Source organism: Meles meles, chromosome 8, assembly GCF_922984935.1.
Source record: "Meles meles chromosome 8, mMelMel3.1 paternal haplotype, whole genome shotgun sequence".
NCBI classification, from domain to species: Eukaryota; Metazoa; Chordata; class Mammalia; order Carnivora; family Mustelidae; genus Meles; species Meles meles.
The window spans coordinates 1,645,884-1,666,690 of NC_060073.1; the positions used below are offsets into that span (position 1 = coordinate 1,645,884).

Here is a 20,807-nt window from a genome sequence, read left to right on the forward strand (position 1 = left end):
CCTGTCCCTGCACCTGCTACGGGCTGGCCCCTGTCCTCTAGTGGGACACCCGGCTTGTGGGTGGGGGGACCAGTCGGCAGCCCTGCCTTGGAATTGCATCCCCCAAATCCGGATCTGTGAGGCCCAGGTGGGGTTCCCTATGCCCCCTGCCCCCATGCTGCCACACCACGGGCCGAGTCGCCCTTCGCCCCCAAGCTGCTGGGGGCTCGGCACAGGCTAGTCCTCTGGGGTGAGCCGGGCGTCTTCTCTCCGGCTGGGGTGGCCCGGTGAGGTCTCGGAGGAGGAGAGAGGCGGAAGAGAGGCCTGGGCGAGGCGGGGAGCAGGTGGGAATGAGGGGCGCACAGAGGCGGAGGGAGGCGCGGGGAGGGCTGTTTCCTTTTATTGAGGCTGTGAGCGGGCAGTGCAGGCAGGGAGACGCGGCGGAGGGGGGGTCTGCGGGGTGCCTTCCAGCAGGGGGGCTCTCCAGCGGGCTCTTGGGCGCCCAGTGACCTCGCCCCTCCCCTGGGCAGCGGCCGGGGGCAGGCCGGGGACAGGCGGGGGGAGACCTCGGGGCCTCTCCCAGGCTCCTAGCCGAGGGCACCCAGCGCGTGCGTGAGGGTGTGCAGCTCGTCCTGCAGGCCCTCCAGGGACCGCCGGACTGCCTGGGGACTGTCCAGCACGTCGATGGCCAGCGTGTACGGGTCGAACTTCACAGAGAAGGGGCGCTGGATGCGGGAAGCGTAGTTCCTGGGGGAGGGGGCACAGATCAGCCGGTGGGGCTTGGGGGCAATGGGGAGGTGGGGTTCGGGGCCAGCTTGGGGCAAGGAGGCGGTCCCCAGGAGAGGGCCTCCTTCATCCGTGCTGGACAAGAGATGTCCGGGCCCCAAAAGCTCCTTGTGACCAACTGATTAGACAAGACGGGGGACCGAGGCCTGCTCTGGGGGGGGCAGGGGAGGGATAGGCCTTTCCTCTGCTGCACCCCAAGCCTGCCCCACCCCTCCGGGAGGCCTTCCTGGGCTGTGTGCCCCAGAGAGCCCCAGGTCTGTTTCTGTCCCCACATTTGCTTGTAGGATCCAGCCCTCCCCTCCTGTCCACTCTGAACGCACGGCCTCTGGGACTCAGTTTCCCCCGGTTGGAAAATAAGGCTCTTGCCGAGGATGAGTGAGTGGGAGGCATCAGGCTTTGCCCCTCCCAGGCGCCGTTGGTCATGCGCCCTCAGGCCCCCGCTCTGGGGACCCCTTGCTCCCTCCAGGCCCCCTGGGCTTCCCCACCCGCCTGCAGCCACCCCTGCCCCTCCTCTGTCCCACCGGGTGCCCCAGCTGTTCTAAAGGCAGGAGGCTGGGAAGGGTCGCACACACCCTTCTTAGAAAGGTCACACTCTGCCTCCTCAAACCCGGCCTGGACCTGGCCTCCGGTCTGGCGCTCTCCCCCTCCTGCCCCCGGGGACTCTTGGGGCGCTTCCTGTGGGAGGGGTGTGCACGCCCCATGCTGCGTGCCGGCTGGCCCTGGCCGGCCCTATCTGGGCTGTAGGGGAGGGTTCTCAGCCCTGGGAGCCCTGGTCCACCTGAGCTTGTTCTTGGCATCGCTGAAACTTTCGGACACAAAGTACACGGACTGGTAGGTCTGGTCCTGGTACGGCTGCACGGCTGCGGCGTCGGGGTCAAAGGCCCGGATCTCGGGCTCCTCAGACAGGGAGTGCTAGGGGGAGGTCGTAGGTCACAGGACCCCCACAGCCCAGGCCTGGGGGATCCGGAGCACAGCGGCCTGACCCCACACCCTCCCGCCCAGGGGTCCTCTCGAGGCCTGGGGATCGTGAGGGTGGGACAGGGCAAGACGAGCTTCCTGGGCAGTCCCTGGCTCCCACCTCCCCGGGAGCCCCAGTGTGAGCACCCTCCGGGCCGGCGGCCACGGCAGGGCCGGCCTCACCAGGAGCTCCCCGTAGGAGGACAGCAGCCCAGCGCCGTAGGCCTTCACCTCGCCGTCCTGCTTGCATAACCCGAACTCCACCGTGAACCAGTACAGCTGGTATGGACAGACGGAGCTTTGGCACAGACAGCCGCCGCCCAGCCGGCCCCCGACGCTCAGCCCTGCCGCACCCCACCCCCTGGCAGGGCCCAGCTGGGTTCCGGGGGTCACAGTGTGAGGGTGACCCTCCTGGACAGAAGTGGGACCTCAGCCCAGAAGGGGTCCCCCCCGCCTGAACCCAGGTGTCCTGAGTGCGCCCCCCAAGGCCCTACCAGGAAGGCACCCACCGTGGACAGCTTCTCGATTTCCTCGTCGGAAGCCCCCAAGGAGGCCAGCCCGATGTCCTGTGGAGGCAGGAGGCCGAGAAGGGAGCGGCTCAGCCCACCCTGCGTGGGTGCCCGCGTGGGGCGGGGATGCTCCAGGGGCCTCCTGGACACTCCCAGAACGCAAAGACCCTCTGGGGATTCGGGGAACCCCCAGGATATGGGGAGCCTCCCAGGATGGGGATCTTTCCACGATGCAGAGATGCCCCTGGGTCGCAGGGACCTTCCCAGGAACAACCAAGGGGCCAGGACCCTTCTCCGCGGTTTTTCGGGCAGCCAGCAGGTGGCAGCACAGGCCCTAAGACTGCCCGCACCCCCCGACCCCGCCACCAACCCCTCCTGAGCCTCCCCCTGCTCCCGGTCTTCTCTGTGCCATGCGGGCTGGCTCCTCATTGTTATAAGGTGGTTTTCCCAGAATGGGACCCCCCCGCCCCCCTATTCCAGGATGATGCCGTCCCCCTGAAGCCTCTGGGACCCAGGCAGGCACCGTCCAGCGTGGGAGGGGCTCAGGCCTGGTGCCGGGGTGGAAGGGGTGGGGCGGGGGGGGGCAAGCAGCACCGATCGCTGGCCCCCACGGCCCCCAGGCTCCAGCCCTGGACCCCAGCGGCCCCCACCTGAGGCCTCCAGGACACACCTGGGAGAACTGAGCAAAGGTGCGGTCGGCCAGCATGGGCACGTGCCCCAGCAGCTCGTGGCAGCAGTCCCTGTGGGAGCGGGGAGAGGGGTGGCACCGGGGGCCGGGGGGGCCAGCAGCCCAGCCCCCGCACCCTCCCTCCGTGCTCCGTGCAGGGCGCGGGGCGGGCGCACTCACGGCTCGGGGGAGTGCATGGGCGCGGACCCGTGTCGGATGTACTGCGTGCACTGGAACACTCGGAAGGCCAGGCTGGCCAGGAAGTCCCGGGCGGACAGCAGGCCGGCCACGGGCCGCAGTTGGAAGCCTGTCCGCTCTGCAGGGACCACGGCGGGGGGTCAGTGCGGCCTGGGGGGCACACCCCCCTCCCGCGGGGCTCTCCCCGGCAGCGCACACACCCTTCAGGAAGCGGGACACGTCCTCCAGCTGGGGGATGCTGTCCTCCCGGTACCCGCTGAAGCGTTCCAGCAGCTGGAAGGCCTCCAGGTGCTCCCGGCAGGCGTGGGTGACGTACAGGCCCTTGAGGGTGGTGTAGACCTCCTTCCTGCGGGTGAGGGTCTCAGGCCTCAGTGCCTGCTGGCCCAGCCCCTCCCCACGTCGGGCGGCCCTCCCTGTGGGAGCTCTGCTCTGCCCCCTGGGAGGCTCTGCGGGGGGCCCCACGGCTGGCCTCTCGAGAGCCCTGAAGTCCCTGGCCGCTGGGGGCTCCGAGGGGCAGAGGGCCATGGGGACACCCGGACCCAGCCGGACGGATGGTCAGGGCCTTCTCACGCGGCCCTCCCTGTCCCCTCCGCCCCAGCAGGGGCCCTGGGGTCTTACCAGGTGGCAATCTCCTCGGCCGTGTACTCCACACGGGGAATGGGGTCTCCACTGCAGACAGGGCGTGTGGTCAGCAGGGAGCCCTCGGGAGGGCGAGCAGGGGGCGGGCAGGAGGGACTCGGAGCCTCGGCGGCTGCCTGCTCCACTCAGCTGGGACGTGGGGGCCCGAGCCAGCGACCACAGGGACGGTGCTGGTGACTGAGATGGCCCTCGCCCTGCTGCTGTGGAGCTCCGGGGTGGGGTCGGGGTCCCCGAGGGCCTTACTGCTTGTACTGGAACGCGATCTCCGCAATCAGCTTCCGGCGCTGGCGGTACGCCTGGTCCGAGAAACCCTGGCCGGAGAGTGTCCGATGTGCTCAGGAGGCTGCCCGGTGCCCCGGCCCTGCCCGCACCCTTTCATGCCCAATGTCCCCTTCCCTGCCCGCCCCTTCCCTTCCTGCCACACTGGTGGGGGGCCTGGGGGCTGCCGCTGAGCCCAGCCTCGGTGGTTCTGCCGGGAGCCGGCAGACAGGCAGAGAGATGCCCCATCTGGGCATGGCCCGGGGCCCACACTCACCGCCCGGCCATGAGAACAGGGACACAGGAGGCCCAGGGGCACCAGCTCACCGGGTGATCCAAGTCCAGGTCAGGGTCAAACTTGGTGACCAGATGGTGGCACTTGTCCAGTTCGGAAACTTTCCTCGGGAACCAGAGGACTTCATAGAGGGCGGAGGGAACAGGGGCCTGTGTGAGCATCAGGCCGGCCCGGAGGCAGCGTCCCCGTGTCTTCCCCAGGGTGAGGGGGGACGTGACAGCTGGAGGGTCCCAGAGGTGCCCCGGCCGGCTCACAGACAGGCAGACGGCCTGAGCTGGCGGGGGTGGGGGGACCCAGGCCACACATGTGGTCACCCCAGGGGTCCCCTGCCGGAGCGTCTGCCCCCATGTCAAGGTCACGGGTCGTCCACAGAGGAAGCAGCCTCACCCTTGCCCTCGCCGGCGCCACGCACGTCTTCTGCTACCCGGCGCACGGAGCTGAGCAGGGCGGGCAGGTCAGCGCTGGGCACCTCGCAGCGCACAAAGTACTCGAGGTGGGGGCCCCCTGCCCGTGGCCTCTGCGCCGGCCGGGTCTCCAGGTGGTGGATTTGGGCTTCGAAGGTCTTAGGGAACAAGCGAGAGACAGAGAGATGGAGAGAGACAGAGAGAAGGAGAGAGACAGAGAGACAGACAGGGAGACAGACCGAGGGAGGGAGGGCAGGTGGGGAGATGGGAAGGAGGAAGCGCCACGGTCAGCTCCCACGCCCCGCTGCCTTGCCCCGACATCCTTTCCCAGGACCACCCCGGCCGTCCTCCAGCTCCGGTCAGAGCCTGCGGCCTGGGGAGGGCTCACGGCCGGGGGATGGGGTCCTGTCCGGTTTGTGGGACGGGGGTCATCCCTGTGGCCCCTCAACCCAGTGTTCCGGGAGACCTGACGTGTCCCTCGGCCATACCCTGGCCGGAGCGGTCCGCTCCCTGCCACCTCCTGTCGCCCAGCAACGGGGGCGTGTGGGTCTTGACGAGCCCTCGGGCCACTCGGCCGTCCAGGAGCTGGAGTCCTGTTCTAATGTCATTTGGACGCTTCTGCCAGGAACCTGCGTCTCGCCTGGCCTGCCGTGACCCAGACACCAGCCACCACATCAGCCGGAGCCCGTCGGGGCAGGCGGAGGAGGGGGACCCCGACTTCCCAGCCTCCCTGCTGGGAGCCACACTTTCTCACCTGTGCACTACCCTGCGTGTGACCCGGTGGGGCGGGGGTGACAGGGGGTTCGGCCTCGGCTCAGGGCTCGGCTCAGGGATTTCCCAAGACCATGAGGGGGACCGTGAGGACCTTGGGACCCCCAGACCTCTCGGGGGTGCAAAGCCCCAGGCCCAGGGCTCCTGGGACCCTCTCCACTCACGGCCCTCAGTGGCCCCGGGCAGCCGTGGAGGGGACACCGTGTCCACACCAGCCATACCTCCCCTGCCAGCCCCACCTCGAATGCCTTCACGGCCCGGGACAGGGACGCAGTCTTGGTGCCACGAAGGGTGAAGAGAAGGTTCAGCGTGGCCTTCCCGTCCTTGTCCTTGAAGACTGCAGCCTCTAGGGGGTCCCCGGGCTCCGAGGACGCAGCCGACGCAGCCTCGGCCTTCTCTCGCTCCTTGCGGGCGTCCTCGATGAGGCTCTGTCGCCGCCCGATGAAGCGCGGGGACTGCGGGGACAGGACATGCCCAGCTCCCCCTGCACGTGGCCGCCCACCCCGGTTCTGACCCCTGGCGTGTCTGAGCACATGCTATGTCCACGGACATGACTGGCCGCCCGGCCAGCGGGGGCACAACGAAGAGCCTGTCTCCACCGATGGGGGGCACAGCCAGGAGGATTCGGGGCCACAGTGCAGGGGCGGGTGTGGCTGGGGGATGTGCCCTCAACACCCACGTGCTGCATGGCCTCTGTCGCCGGGCGCCAGCCGGACGAGGTGACAGGTGTGACTCAGGGCCCTGAGGGGGACTCCGGCCAGAGCACTGGGCAGGGAACGTGGGGCCCGGTTGCCCCCACACCAGCCCCATCAAACGACCTCTCTAGCCCCCCAGCCCCGGCCTTTCCGCCCAGCGCAGGGACACATGGCCGCATTGGGTGCTTCGTCGGGACCCAATACCATGTGCCCCCAGGCTTGCATGAAGGAGCTGCATGTCGGGGGCTGGCCCCTTGGAGCTGAACTTCCAAGAAGGTTCTGACGTCCTTGGGTCTCGGAACACGGAGGGGAGGGGGCAGGAGGGACCCCTCAAGCCCCCACTTGGCCTCGGGGGGTGTGAGCAGAGCAGGGCTCCGGCCCCAGGTCGGGGAGTGCGTGCGAGGCTGGGTGGGCCCCGGGAGCTGGGGGGTGGGGAGGGCGCAGTTCCCTGAGCAGGTGCCGGCAAATCCCGTTTGCAGAACCCAAACCGCGCTTGCATTCAAGACGTAGAAACGAAGCCCAGTGGAAATGCGTGGGAGCTGCGTTTTCTGGCACAACCCCGAGGACGCACAAGACCGCTCTCTGGCCCGAGTGTCCTCCAATCCCCCAGTCTCCTGGAGCCGGGGATGCTGGGCACAGACCTCCTGCCCTCGGGGGTGCCCAAGTGCTGGGTGACGCCTTGGGGACCGTCCTGGGGGTCAGGGGTCCCGGGGTGGCTGGGTGGGGGAGGTGGGGTTCAAGACAGGAGGTCACGGGTGGGCATGAGCGGGTGGCCGGTGGACAGGAGGATGACGACAGCAACCGCCCAGGAGCCCCGATTACTCCTGGGCTTGGGCTTGGGGTCTGACCCTCTGTGTGGCCAGCACCTCCCCCCAGGAGCCGCCTCCAGGGCCCAGGACACTGTCACACACACACCAGGGAGGAGCCCCCCGCAGAGCTTTGACACCCCACAGTGGGGCGGTCAGGGGGCGCCTCCCAGCCTGGGTAGAGCAGGTACTCAGGGCCAGGACCCCACCCCGTGGCCAGGTCTGGGAGTCATGTGGACCCCGAGTCCGGGTCCCCTGCCAGCCTTCGGAGGACACCCCCGTGCTTCCGGCGCGTACTGGCCATCGGGCCCCGGCGGCCGCCTTACCATGATGGCTTCGGCCTGCTTGGCGTCCAGCTCGGAGACAGCCCTGCGGAAGCCCTTGGCCTGTGGCGAGGCGGCGTTGGGCGTGGGCATGGTGCCGGCGTCCGTCCGGGGCTCGCCTCCACAGCCCTCCCGGCCTCTTATAGGCTGCGCTGACGTCAAGGTCCCAGCGGGTCCCCCACCTCCCACCTCCCCGCATCCTCCCTGCCGCCCGCCCGAGGGAGGCGGTGGGCGGGAGCGAAGACGGAAGACGAGCAGGAGAAGGCTCTGTCCCATTAAATCTAATTGCAGCCCCGCCGGAGGCACCCAGCAGGGGCAGCGGCCCTCGCTCTGAATCATCTCGGCTCCAGAGGACGGGCTCTGCCGGGCTGGGGACAGCTGGGTCCCCTTAGCTCCACGCCCTTCGGGGAGAGCGGGTGAACACAGGGAGGTGCTCTCTGGGTGCCCCGAGAGTGCACGTGGCAGGTGGCCCAGAGACCCCCGAGAGGAGAAACCGACTGGAACCTCAGATGCTGGGGGCACGTCTGCTTTTCCAGAAGGCTCTTCAGCAGACTTCCCGGCAAGGCGTCCAGCCTGCTTCCATTAGATGCCTTCCACAGGAGAGTCACGGGTCCCTGGTCCCGTTTCCCTGGGCCTGGATCCCCAGGCACAGCCAGTGAGACCAGGAACGTTCCAGAAGGGCCCATCCCTCCAGTGTGAGGAGCCCGGGAAGCAGAGGGAGGGACGTCTGTAACAACTGTGCCCTGGCCTCTATATCCTGTCTCCTCTGGCCAGCAGCCCACCCTCTTGTGGCCCACCCCAGGCCCCCATCCCCCTATGTCCCCTCAAGGCCCTCTGACCATTTCTCGTTCCAGGAACACACCCATCCCCAAGTGCCAAGGGACCTGGTTCCGGAGACGGGGGGGCCAGGAGGGAAGCCTCTGCGTCAACCTGCCAGGGACAGCTGTGGGCTGCAGGGCGGGGACATTCTGGCCGAGACCTCCTCCGGTAGCTCCCAGGCGATTTGGAGTTCCTCTTGAGAAAGGCGCTCTCTGAAGGCGCATCTCCTTGGGGCCCTGGGCACTGTGGGGTCAGCAGGGACAGTCTAGCTGGAGCCTCCCCGGGAGGTGTGGTGTAGAGAGAGGGAGGACCCCCCACCGGCACACCACCCTGCCTGACGGCCACCGGCACACCACCCTGCCTGACGGGGCTGCCACCGGAGGTGTGCTTCTGCCGTGGGGCAGACCAGGGTCACAGCTCCCAGACTCCCCCTCCTTACCCCCGCAGGTCCGCTCCTGGCAGGCCACCCCTGTCCTCCAGGACCTTCCCCCAAACTGGTCTGACCTCGGCACTTTCTTAATTCCCCACCCTCTATGGCTCCCCACGGTCCTCGGGAAGCAGCTGGGGAGCTCCGTTCGTGCAGGAGGACGCGCCTCCTCCCAGCTCCCCCTGCTGCTCTTCTCACCCTCAGCTGTCCCCACTTCCTGCTCCAGGAGGGCCTGGGGCTCCGTGATACCCAGTGTGCCCCTTCTTCTCCTGGTGAGCTCCTATGCATTCCACAAAACCCAGCTCAGCCGCCGTTCAACCCGTGAAGTCTACCCTTTCTTGTTGCTGATATTAACCTCCCTCTTCTGCTCCCCTGGCTCCTTCCTCCTCCTCTGCAAACACCCTGAGGCCAGGACCCCGGCTGCCGGGCCCCTGTGTCTCTTGGTGCCGTGTTTGGGCGCTGGCCTGACTCATCGCCTAGGCGCTGGGCTCAAGGGCACGTCTCGGCAGCCGCTGCTGCGGCGACCAGGCCCCAGCAGGTCTTCCATGGGGACGTCTGTATACCCTGAAGGCACCAGAAGAATTTGCTCTGAGACCCACAGGGTGCGGGCCAGGGCCAGGTTCTATCCCAGGGCACTAACCCAGAGGCCTGTCCACTCCCACTGTCCCAGCAGCACCCCCCAAGCTCCTGGGGCCCCCAGCCAGCACGCAGGCCTCCTAGAACGCTGGGCAGGCTCTCCTCTGCCCCCTCCAGGGTGGGCTGCCAGCGACCCTCCAGTTTGTCCAGGGGGCGCCGGGCAGGGGGGTCATCGCTGCCCAGGACGGACGAGCAGCTGAGTGTGGATAAATGTCTTCCGCTGACACGAATATTGTTTTTTCATTCCTTTGCCTACCTGAGCCGGCGTGGGCGTGCACGGAAGCTCCGCGGGAGCTTCCTTCCCTGGGGCCTGGTGGCTGTGGGCAGGAGGGCAGAAGCCGCGGCCACCCTCCCTATGGGCACGCTGCCCCTGCTGGCCTCCGGCTTCACCCCACCCGGTGTCTGTCTGTCCACGCACACAGGGGTCCATCCTGGGAAGCCTTTCCCCCACACACCGCCCTCCCGGGCCATCCAACCACACGGGGCCCCGTCCAGGCCCCTCCACACCTTCAAGTCACCCCAGCCAGCGTCTTCTGTCCTGGCTAGACACTGTCTCGTCCTCTCACCTGCCCACGGGCCCCCCTGCAGCCAGGGTCTCCCGGGCTCAAGCCCAGAGGGAGATCTGCGGTGCCTGCCTGCAGATAGCTGAGGCCTCCATAGACCCATTCTGCAGACGGGACACCGAGGCCCCCGGCAGGTGGTTTCTCTGGGTCCTGCAGTCTCTTGAGCCCAGGACCCCCAGCTCCCAGACGTGGTCCTTCTGCGGATCCAGGGCCTTGGGCCACAAGGGGAGGGATCTAAGGGGCAGATGGAGACCAGCGGCCCCTGCCTCCCACCACTACAGACGAGGTGGGCACCAGAGGAGGACACGGGGTCCCTGCAGCCCAGACAACCCGGGGCCGTGCGCTGGTCTTGGGGTGGGGGCGGGGTGAGGAGCAGAGGGGTTGGGGCCGAGGGCAGTGCAGGTGTTCTCTGGGCCTCATCAGGAGGCGGGGCCAGCCCCTGTGTGGCCCCCCGTCACCCTGAATGATCAGAGCCATCAGGCCGGGCCCTTGGGACAGGTGCTGAACTGGGTGCTCGCTCTCGCGGTCTCTGCCTCCAGAGGACGTGATGGCCCATGATGACAGCGAGCGTCTGTCTGGCATCAACCAGGCACTGGGCATGGGGCGGGGCTGGGCTTCAGGGTTGTGGAGCCTGTCGCGAGGCAGGGCTGCTCGCCTACGGCGGGACCCCCGCCCTTCCCCTCCTCCCCAAACCACAGGAGGGCTGAGTCTGAGCTGCAGAGGGGACCTGAGGGGGGCAGCTCTCTGGCGGTCCTCATGCTGGGGCTCTGCAGGGCACCAGCATCGAAAACCACCTGCCAAGAGTCAGGTCCGCGCTCCCCAGCAGTCTGGGACCAAAGGTTGCTTCCACGGCGTGACACGGGGCCACACCACACCCCTCTGAGGCCTTGCAGGGCACTCGGGGTGTCGTGCTGCGCTGGGCCACCCCTGGGTCCCCATGGACCTTGGAGACTGCATCCCATGCTTCCTGCCCAGGCCACCCCCCTCCAGCCTGGCCCTGTGCGGGGACTCTGGGGCCTTGCCCCGTGTTTGGGGACAGGCGGGGGAGCAGTCGCCCACTTTCCCCCGAACTGGAAGGAGACCCAAGACGCCTGTCACGCCAGCCCTGTCAGAGCTGAAATGTCAGAGCAATTAGCTCTAACGAGGCCATCGGATGGAACGGAGCGGCCGGGCGAGCTGGCAGGCGGGGGTGGGCGGTGGGGGGGGCCGCACAGCCGGTCGAACCCGGAGCCGCTGTCCCGCCGGTCGATCTGGTGCACTCAGGATAATTGGGCATTTGGAAGTCAGGCCTGCAGGAATAGACGGGGGGGGGGGGGGGGGGGGGGGGGCCTGCCCTGTCTCCCTGCCCCGCCCCCACCATGCCGGCCCCTGCAGTGACCCTCTTGGCTCCCTACACCAGACACTCCTGCCAGGCCCCAAGGCCCAACGGCTGCCCCCTCCTCCAGGCAGACCTCCCTCCTGCCTCTTCTCTAGGCTCTCTTCCCACGGGGGTGGGGGTGGGGGTTGGGGGCAAGGCTGTGCCTGGCAGAAGGCCGGGCTCCCGGTTCAGGGCTGGCAGTCCACCTTTGGCGGGGTGGGAAAGGGGAGCCTGGCTCTGCCTCCTGTCCCATTGACCCCTGGGATTAGTGCTTTCGGGACTCTGGAAAAGCGCCCCACACCTTCCCTGAGAGTGCCTGTCCTAGGGTCCTTCCAGCCAGGGCTGGGAGCAGGGCAGGCAGGCTGGGCCCCCCGTGCTGACTAGGAGGGAAGGCAGGACCGAGTGTGGTCAGACCCAGACCCCGCATGAAGGAGGGAGCAAGGAACTGTAGGATGTGCTGAGGCCCAGGGGACGGGGCTGGCTGGCTGCCAGGCAAAGGGGACCCGGTGCCCAGCAGGTCCTGGGACCAAGGTGGGGAAGGGTTGGAGGAAGGGAGGGGAAGGGGTGGAGGGGCAGGTCCCAGAGGCCCCAGAGTCAGGCTGCCCCTGCCAGCGAGAGGTGTCTGAGGGCTCGGAGACTCCCAGCCCACAGAGCACCCTGACTCCTCCCTGCCCGGGTGCCTTCGAGGGGCAGATGCTGACCGCACGCCCGGCTCAGGCCGAAGCTGCCACCCAGTGCCCTGCAGGTGCCCACGGCCGTGAGCGCCCCCTGCCACACACCTGCCTGGGCTCTGGACCCACGCTCAGGAGCTCAGCGGGTGGCCCCGGTGGTCCGTGCATGCGTGTGCCCGTGGGAGCGCCCGCGCTCGGGTCCTGCGGGAGCCAGTGCGTCCATGCATTGGGCCACCGGGCCTCAGAAGGCCTGACCGGCCACAGCTGCTGACCCAGGGGGCGGCTCCCGGCTCCACGCCACGGTCGGGGCCTCATCCTCCTGCCAGGAGCTCTGGGTGTCTCGGGGTCCCCCCTTTCGACCCCACCTGGTCCCCTGCAGTGACTCAGCGGGCCGCCCCCTCCCACCGGCTCCCAGTCAGCTAACAGCCGAGCCCGCTGGCTGGAGACAAGAGCAACAACGTGCTGTTCTCATTAGTCACGGGGCGGGCGGCGGGGGGGCGCCCACAGCTGGGTTTTGACATCATGCGCGCTGCACCCCACCAGCCCTGGGGTCCCAGTCACCTGTCCGGGGCCCGCTGCTCTGGGTGATGAGGGGTTGCTCGTCCCTGGACCCCGCCCATCCTTAGGGGGTCGGGGGGAGCCAGCTTCCGGCTGCGTGCCTGCCCGGCCCGGGCTGCATTAACAGAGGCAGAGGGGCCAGAACTCAGGAGGGGACAGAGTGTTCAGCTTGATGTGCCCAGAGCATAGCAGCTGAACGTCTCAACTGAACATCAGGGCAGCCGGCGACCAGGCTCTGCTTGGCTGCACTTACTCAAGGTGCCCAGTGCCTCCGTGGTCCTCTTCCGGCATTCCCGCTGCAAGCGTCCAGGGGGCCCACGCGCCCGCACCCCTGGGCCCCCGCCTGCTGCCAGCACCTCCGCCTGCTCCTGACCCCATCCACCCACGCGCCACGCAGGCTCACCACCTGCCTTCCCCGCTGGGGAGGGCTGGGCTGCCCCTGCCGCTCTCTGTCTTGTTTCAGTGAGTGAGGCCTGGGGAGCTGCTCTGAGGGCCCACCTTGGCCCCCTGCACTGACATTGTGGGATGGAGCTGTGCGGGCCACTCCCGCCCCTGGGGCGTGCGCTGGTCCGGAGGAAGGCACAGGGCTGTCCTCCCTGACTGCCCACAGGAGCCCCGTTTTCCTCCCTCTGGCTCTGGAAGCGCAGAACGGGGCCAGAGCGCCAGCTACACGTGAGGCACAGAGAGAAGGGCCTGCACGGAGCCCCATCAGAGGCCACCAGGTGTCCTGCGGCTTCCCTGAACCCCGCCACCTCGCCCCGCCGAGGACTTCCAAGGGCAGCCCGGCTCCGGCTCCCGCTCCAGGTCGGGACCTAGGTGTGTCCCCCTCCTGGGCCAAGCTCAGCTTCCTCCCCCAGCCTCCCCCGCAGCAGGCACCCTCTCCCTGGGGGACAGGCACAGCAGAGCTGAAACAGAGCCCCCCCACCCCCACCCCCACCCCGCTGGCTGCAGTAACCCTCGGCGCTCCGGGCTCCCTTGGGCAGCAGCTCGACCGGTCCGTGCCTCCCGCTAATCCGGGATGCTCGATCCCCCCCCCCAGCTGACATTTGCAGGCTGCTCACGGATGACCCCGCTCGCCGTGATATTTAGACGCGGCTTATCTGCGCTTTCTTATTCGTGATGACTCTGGGGCCCAGGATGAGCCTCAATCTCCGGTTTCCAATAAACTCGTCCTGGCGGAGCCGGCTCCCTCCGGCCACCGGGTGCGGCCCCCGCCCCAGACCAAGAGCTTGCAACAGCCTTCCTGGGGTGCCACGCGGGCCTCGGCCCCCACCCCAGCGCGGGGACCGCGGAGCCAGCAGAGCCGAGGCCTGGCTCCCGGAAAGGGCGCCGTGGCCAGCAGCGGCTGGTGACAGGCCCCCCCGCCACGTTCGCTGGGCCGCCCTACAGCCCTTGCCCGGTTGCTCTTTGAAAACAGCAGGGCCCCTGCCTTGCGGCTCTCGTCCAGCACTCTGGCTCTCCGTGTGTCCTTGTGGGCACCGCCGTCCCATGCCCAGCCCCGACACGGGGGGCCCCAGGTGTCTGTTAAATGACCGAAGAGAGAGGTTCGGGGGCAGCAGGGCAGCTGGTGACGAGGCAGGGGCTGGCGTCCCGGTGCCCGGGGAGACTGCTAGGCCCTCTCTCCTGACCCCTGCAGGGCATCACCTGGAGGCTGCCCAGGGACGGCCCTCATCCCTGCCGGCCGCTCTCCCTCCCACGCCCCAGCCGCACCACCCTCGCAGTCTGCGCCAGGCAGGGTGCCCCAGGGGCCTCGCGGGAGGCCCAGTGTGGCCTCCTGCCCGTCCCCCCTCCCCCCACAGCTGTTCTCCAGCCCAAATGCTCTTTGAACTGTTGGTTTTGACAAAGTAATTATTTATTTTTTAAAATCACGGTAAAATACATATAACGTAAAAACGACCACTTAACCGTCTCTAAGCCCACAGCCCCGGGCGCTAAGCACGTTCACACTGTCGTGCGGCTGTCCCCACTGTTCGTCCCCAGAACTATCCAAGTTCCAAGTAGACACTCCATCCCCCGAGACACCGGCCCCCATCCCTCTCCCTGCCCCAGCGCCCACCGTCCACTCTCCGTCCCCCTGAGACACCAACCCCCATCCCTCCCCTGGCGCCCACTGTCCACTCTCTGTCCCTGCGAATCTGGAGACTCCAGGGACCCCATCTGGGTGGGATCCTGCAGTATTTGTCCCTCTGTGCCTGGCCTGTTTCACTCCGCATCACGTCCCCCAGCTCCATCCAGCTGTGGCCGGTGTCAGCGTGTCCCTCCGTGGGACCGAGGGACAGGCTGGTGTGTGGATGGATCATGTGTATCTGAGCGTCCGTCAGTGGACGCGGGGGCTGCTCCTGTGTGTCAGCGGCTGTGAACACGGGTGTGCGAGCGTCCACACACGTCCCTGCTTCCCGTGCTCTGGGGCAGCCCTTGGTGGCGGGACACACGGAAGCTCCATGTTTCACCTCGGTGGCCCGTGGTGCAGGAGGGTTTTAGCTTCAGTACGTCTGCGTTATTGTGTTTCAGTTACAGAAGCAATAACAGACTGTCCTTTGGGCCCATTCACACGCGCGCACGCGTGCGCGCGCGCACACACACACACACACACAGAAACCCGGGGTCCCTGAGGTATGGACCTCCTAGTGCCCGAGCGTGCAGGCAGGATGGACCTCAGGCTTTCCTAGGAGCCCGGCGCCCGCCCCGCGTCTGCCGCGCACACCATCGTCGCCAGGAGGGCCTGAGGGCCACGTCCTGCCCCGCAGCCCACGTGAAAGACTTGGTGTCTCGCTCAAGTCACGGGCGTGCGGTGGGACACGCCGGGCCGTCCTTCTCGAGCTTCCTGGTCACATCCCGAGACCGCTTCCTCCGTCTCTCTCAGCCCCGTGGGCGCTGGTGCCTTCCGTGCCGAGAGGGGGAGACGGAGGACCTCTGCTGACCGGGACACCCTCCCTGTCCCGCCAGAACGCTTCCCCGCGCCCTGCCTGTCGGCGTCTCCGTGGTCAGGCTGTCGGCCCTTCTCGCCGCGGCCTTGGCCGCCTGGGTGGTGTCTGGGAGCCGCAGCCCAAAGGGAGAAGCGCCCCGTCAAGGGAAAAGCAGCCTGCCCCCTCCCGTGGCAGCTCTGGGGACCCCGTGTTCCCGAATCACCGTCACCCCGTGATCGTGCGTTCGGACGAGAACGCCGCCACCACAGCCGGGCGCTGCAGCGCGCAGGCCGGAGTCTTGGCAGGATCTTCCGGATTGGGGAGAGCAGTCCCGAGTCCCCATGGACGCGACGGGGCACGTCACGGGGGGCATGACCTCGGGGGGCGGATGCTGAGGTTTTGATGTTTATCAAGAGGGTCAGGGGTTATGGAAGGCAGGGAAACTCCATCAGAGTGACAAGCGTTGAGACAGACCAGACGCGTCCCCGAAGATGCAGCGGACGGAGCCTCGTGCCCCTCTCTCTGCGGGGGGGCGGGGGGCAGCCATTCCAGCCCCCTCGGTAACGGGAGAAGCTTGACTCTGTCCAGACCACCTGCGGCTGCACCTGGGACTCCCAGAGCTCAGACCGTCTGGGGGCTCAGTCTGGGGGACCAGCCTCCAGGCCCAGCAATTACCTTCCCGAGGACATCAGAGCCCAAGGCCTTTGTTCCAGAGACGGAGCTGCAGAGACTCCATCCTCGCAGACGCCCACGGAAGCAGGGAATTAGGGCCGGAGCTGGGGGCTGCGGGATCGGGTCTCACGGGTCGAGCTGGGGGGACACGGGAACTCCAGATGACCTCCTCAGAGGGGAGGACGGCTGCCAGGCCTACCCACTGTCGCCTGAATCCAGGGGCCTGGCTCCCCACAACCTGGGTCTGCCCTTCCCCTGTGCCGGCACCCTGGCCCCCTTCCCTGGCCTCGCCCGTATGCAGGTGGGGCTCCCTGCGGCTGGGCCTCGTGCGCCCCGCCTGATCAACCTGCTCCTCCCCGGGGCCCGCACTGGCCCCCTGGCCTGGGCGTCTTTCTCCTCCACGGCCCCACAGGCATTTGGGGTGCGGCGGTCTACATGGCTTATGCCCCCGAACCCTGAGACGCACTAGGTGGGCCCGAACCCTGAGATGCACCTGGAGGCCCCTCCCCTCCTGCGGCCCCTCCTCCCCTCCTCCCTGCCAACGTGCTCTGACCCTGGTACCGGGCGATCCCACCAGGTTCACTGCCCCGTCACACTCTCACTCGAGCGCCACCGGGGCTCCCGGGGCCTGTGGGCAGGGACAGCACGACCTCATTGGCCTGCGACCCCGGACTGCTCCCCTGCCCCGTCCGCCTGCACCCCTCCACCCTGCGATCCCAGAGGAGGGTCTCCCTGGACCCCATGAGCAGATCCCCAGGTCTTTTCTGACACCGGTTAGAAGGGACGAGGACCTCCAGCCCCGTTCCGGTCCCCCAGGGGACCTTGTCTTCTAAGGGGCACCGGACGCCGTTGCTAGGCTGTCTGTGGGTGCCCCGAGCACATTGGGTGCCCCGCAGTCCTTCTCCAAATTACAAACCGCCCCGCAGAGCCACCTGCACGCGTCCCCCAGGAGCCACTGCAGAGGGAGCCGGAGGGCAGAAGACCGAGCCTGCTCGAGTGCCCGGGGGGGGCGTGCTGCTCACAGAGGGGGTCGCGCTGGAGGGGCTCCGCGGAGAGCCTGCGGCAGCCAGTGCCACTAGAGACCGCCCGGGGCCAGGCTCGGCGGGCACCGCTCTCTGGGATCAGCTCCTCAAACAGGTCCGCATCGACGATGTTCATGCACGCAGATGCACGTGGGCACAACACGCACACGCCGGGGTGTCCTCCGCACGGGCTGCGGGGAGGTCCCGCCACCGGGAGCCTGGTTCCGGCTCTCGTGAGCGTGAGCGTGGACATCCACGGCTCGGAGTGGAAAGGGTGCCCATCCGCAGAGGGAGGGGCTGCCCTCCACTTGACTCTCCTCGGTCCCGTCTGGCCAGCGTCTCCCGGGGGGCAGGGGAGGGCTGAGCTGGGGTCAAGGCTGTCCCCCTTGGCCACCTCGGCAGAGCCCTCTCTAGGAGCCCAGGTGGGCACCGGGCACACAGGCCCACCGTGGGACGCAGAGAGACACACGCCCGAGGGGCCCTCCCTCCACCCCTGTGGGCTGATCGCTGTGGTCCCCAAGGGTGCCAAGCCAAGGGGGCAGTCCCCGGGGAACCTTGTCTCCCAGCCTAGACCCTCCCTCCCAGACAGTGGAGAGATGCCCGGGGCGGAGGGCCCCAGTCACACTGCCCAGCGCAGCCCAGGGACGAAGTGGCAGAGATCCTCCACCCTGGTCTCAGCTGGAGGCAGAGAGGGAAGGAAGAGTCCTTCCCCGTCAGCCCAGGGATGCTCCTGCCCAGCACAGAGGGCAGAGGCGGCCGCCCGGCCTCCGGGAACCAGCAGTGCCTTCTGATCGAATTACGAACTTCAAACCTGGGCCAGGGCGGGCACAGCCCGGGGGCCCTGCGGGTGAGGCAGAAAGCCCCGTCCCTCCAGATGGCCCGGCTCCGTTTCATTTCCTCTGCACCGAGAGCCTCGAGACCGTGTATTGATTTTGCGATAATGGCTGTTACACGGCAGAGTGAATAGGACGAGAGAAAACAAGCAGCAAAGGATGAAGGGATCAGGGCGCCGCCGCCCGCCCTTCTGCGCTCCCCGCACCAGGCGTCTCCGAGCGTCTCTGGCCGTTCCTCCCTCCTCTGTAACTGTCCCCTCCAGCTCTCCCCCTCCCCGGATCCGTGGGCCACAGCGTCTGCCCATGCCAGCCCTGCTTTCAAGGGAGCAGGGTGGCCGGGGGCGGGGGAGCGTGGCCCGGGGCGCAGCCGGGCGGAGGCACAGTGCCCCCAGAGCGGCCCTGGAAGCGTTTGGGAGCGCGCCCCCAGCCCAGCCCAGCCTCTGTCTGCGGAAACAGATCCCTGTAATCCCAGCGGAGAACGTCATTGCTTCTCTTATCTGCCCCCATTGAGCCCGGGGCGGCGGGCGGCACAGCACACTGACTCCTCCACGCACACCGCAGAGTAATTGCTGGGACATGGAAATCTAGAGCCCCCGAGGCCACGCTCATCTGACGGCCTTGCAAGGGGGTGGCGTAACGGGGGCGGGGCTCGGCCGGTGGCGGAGAGAAGCAGGTGCCTGTCCCAGGCGTCTGCGCGGTGGCCTCCAGACTCCAGCGAATGGACACCAGGCTGGCCCCGGAAAGGCGCCCTGGGGGCTGGGGGGGGGGGGGCACAGCAGAAAGAAACTGAATTTCCCACCAGCTCCCTCGGTTGCCGAGATTTTCTCCAGGCACTGGGAACCCTTCGGGAGTCGGGCCAATGGGATGCTTGTGGCGTTGTTTATTACCGAGGAGTCAGTTTTAACTGATGATCAGGGTAACCCACGCTCACTCGGAAAACCGCACAGGTGCAGAGGTGCAGGGAGGAGGAAAGGACAGAAAGCAGCCCCTCCAGGAGCCCAGGCACACCGGGGCGCCCTGTGCGGAGACCCCGTGTGCGGCCGCGGTAGGAAACGCTTCCCGGCCTGAGACCCCAGCTCAAAGCGGTCGCTGTGCCCGGGAGGGACTCGGCTTTTCCGGCCTCTCCTTCTTCCAGGCAGGAGGCGAATGGGGTCGTGGTGTGTCCCGCATGGCCATGCATAGGGCTCCGGGACGCTGGTGTCGCCGTGACGGTCTCTGTGGCCCTAGAGATCTAACCTCCCCCCCCTCCACTGCCGCGCAGAGGAGCAGTGGTGGGCGGCAGCTCCGTGGCTCAGACAAACGGGACCTGCACCCCATGGGCCGCCCCCTCCAGGCTGGGACGTGACCCCGTTCTCTGTGGCCAGGCAGCGAGAGGCCCCCACCCCCAGGCCAGGGCTCCCCCCATATCCCACACCAAAGTAGGGGGTTTCCGTGTCAGGGAGGACGGGGCAGAAGCTGAGGCCCCGGGCACTCCCCACTGGGCGGTCGGCTGCTCCTGGTGCAGACCCCTCGGGTGGCGGGTGGCCTCCTGCCCAGGGCTCCTGGGTCACCTCCCTCGACAGCAGGCCTGTTGCCGGCTCCCACTGCACTGGGGACTCTCCCGGATGGAACAAGAAGGCTCAGGCCCTCCCAAACTCACCCCCGCTTAACAGGGGGGGTGGAGGGCAGGGGACATCTTGCCTGGCCCCGGGGACCCAGGCAGCCTTCCTCGGGGGAGCAGCCGCGGGGCCGAAACGACTCAGCAGCAGGGTGCGCGGGCCCGTGGGGGACAGGGACAGCCCACTGCCAGCAGGGACTGCAGGCCTCCCACTCCCGCGGTGACAGCCAGCCCAGCCCCTGCCCACCCAGGGCTCTGGAAGGCCATTCTGAGCTCTCCTGCCCCCAGCACGGGGTCTAGGGTCCGGGGTTCAATGCTGCCTGGCAGGAAGGAGGCTTGGTCCCAGGCCCACGGGCTGCTCCCAGGCCAGACAGGGCTGTCCCCGACACTGGGAAGAGAGATGGCCTCGCTTGGCCACTCCCGTATGGACCTCGGGGCCTGACCGCCGTGCAGGGGCTCGGCTCGCAGAGTGCGGTGGGAGTCGGGGGGAGGTGGGCTGGCGGTGGTGGCTGGGAGCGAAGGCAGCCAAACCACCGTCCCGGCACCCCGCACCCCGCCCTGCCACTGTGCTGCTGCGGGCGCAGGCACCCTCTCCCGGTGCGCAACCTGACCGCGCCGGCGGGCAGCGTGGAGCCGCTGTGCTTCTCCAGCTGTGCTCCAGGCGGCCCTGCTTTGTGTCACCATGACAGGGGACACTGCTCTGCCACCAGGAATCAGGCGGGCGAGGGGAGCTGGGGAGAGGGAGGAAGGACAGCGCGGAGTCCTGGGGTCTGGGGTGGGGCAGCAGGGACCGCAGGGAAGGAGGGGGTGGTTGGGAAGGGGGGACATGGGGCAGGGCGTGAGCTCCCCTCCTCCTTGCACAGGGGGAGCCGCAGGCCGCCAGGAGGCTCGGCCTCACCAACAGAACCACGAGCGCCGGGAAGGGAAGCGGAGCTCGGCCGGCGATGACCCCGTCCCTGCTGTCTCCTCACCACATGGGCGTAGGGACACAGGCCCCTCCTCATGTCACCAGCCTGGGGCCCTTTGGACTCGGCCCAGTGCTCTTCCCCCCGTGGAACAGTGAACCCCACCTGGTCTCTCCAGGACCCAGGACCCTGCACCCACGGACCCGTCTAGTGGTGGTGCTTCTGGGCAGGGCTGTTATCTGTGGACTGCGTGTGTCTGCGTGTGCTCACGTGCGAGCGTGTGTCTGCGTGTGCTCACGTGCGAGCGTGTGTCTGTGTGTGCTCACATGCGAGCGTGTGTGTCTGCGTGTGCTCACGTGCGAGCGTGTGTCTGTGTGTGCTCACCTGCGAGCGTGTGTGTGCCTCAGCATGTATGTGTGTGGGGGTGGGCATGTGTTTGTATCTGTGAGTGTGTACGTTGTGTGTGAATGTCACGGGGGTGAGTGTGCGCACGCGTGCAAGGGTGTGTGCGTGTGGCAAATGTGCACACGTGTGCCCACCTGTGCGTGTGTGTG

General features: G+C 67.9%; 1 protein-coding gene across 1 annotated transcript; it reads right to left on the minus strand.

Moving 5' to 3' along the window:
* Positions 1 to 381: 381 nt before the first annotated feature.
* Positions 382 to 7,416, minus strand: TH (tyrosine hydroxylase). Its single transcript, XM_046016420.1, has 13 exons — positions 7,291 to 7,416; positions 5,703 to 5,918; positions 4,676 to 4,850; positions 4,321 to 4,409; positions 3,979 to 4,046; positions 3,715 to 3,765; positions 3,297 to 3,442; positions 3,079 to 3,214; positions 2,902 to 2,971; positions 2,232 to 2,288; positions 1,906 to 2,001; positions 1,544 to 1,677; positions 382 to 726 (listed from the first exon to the last, which is right to left on the minus strand). Exons 1-13 carry the CDS (start codon positions 7,378 to 7,380, stop codon positions 567 to 569), a joined length of 1,488 nt encoding a protein of 495 aa, XP_045872376.1. The 5' UTR covers positions 7,381 to 7,416; the 3' UTR covers positions 382 to 566.
* Between the last annotated feature and the right edge of the window lie 13,391 nt (positions 7,417 to 20,807).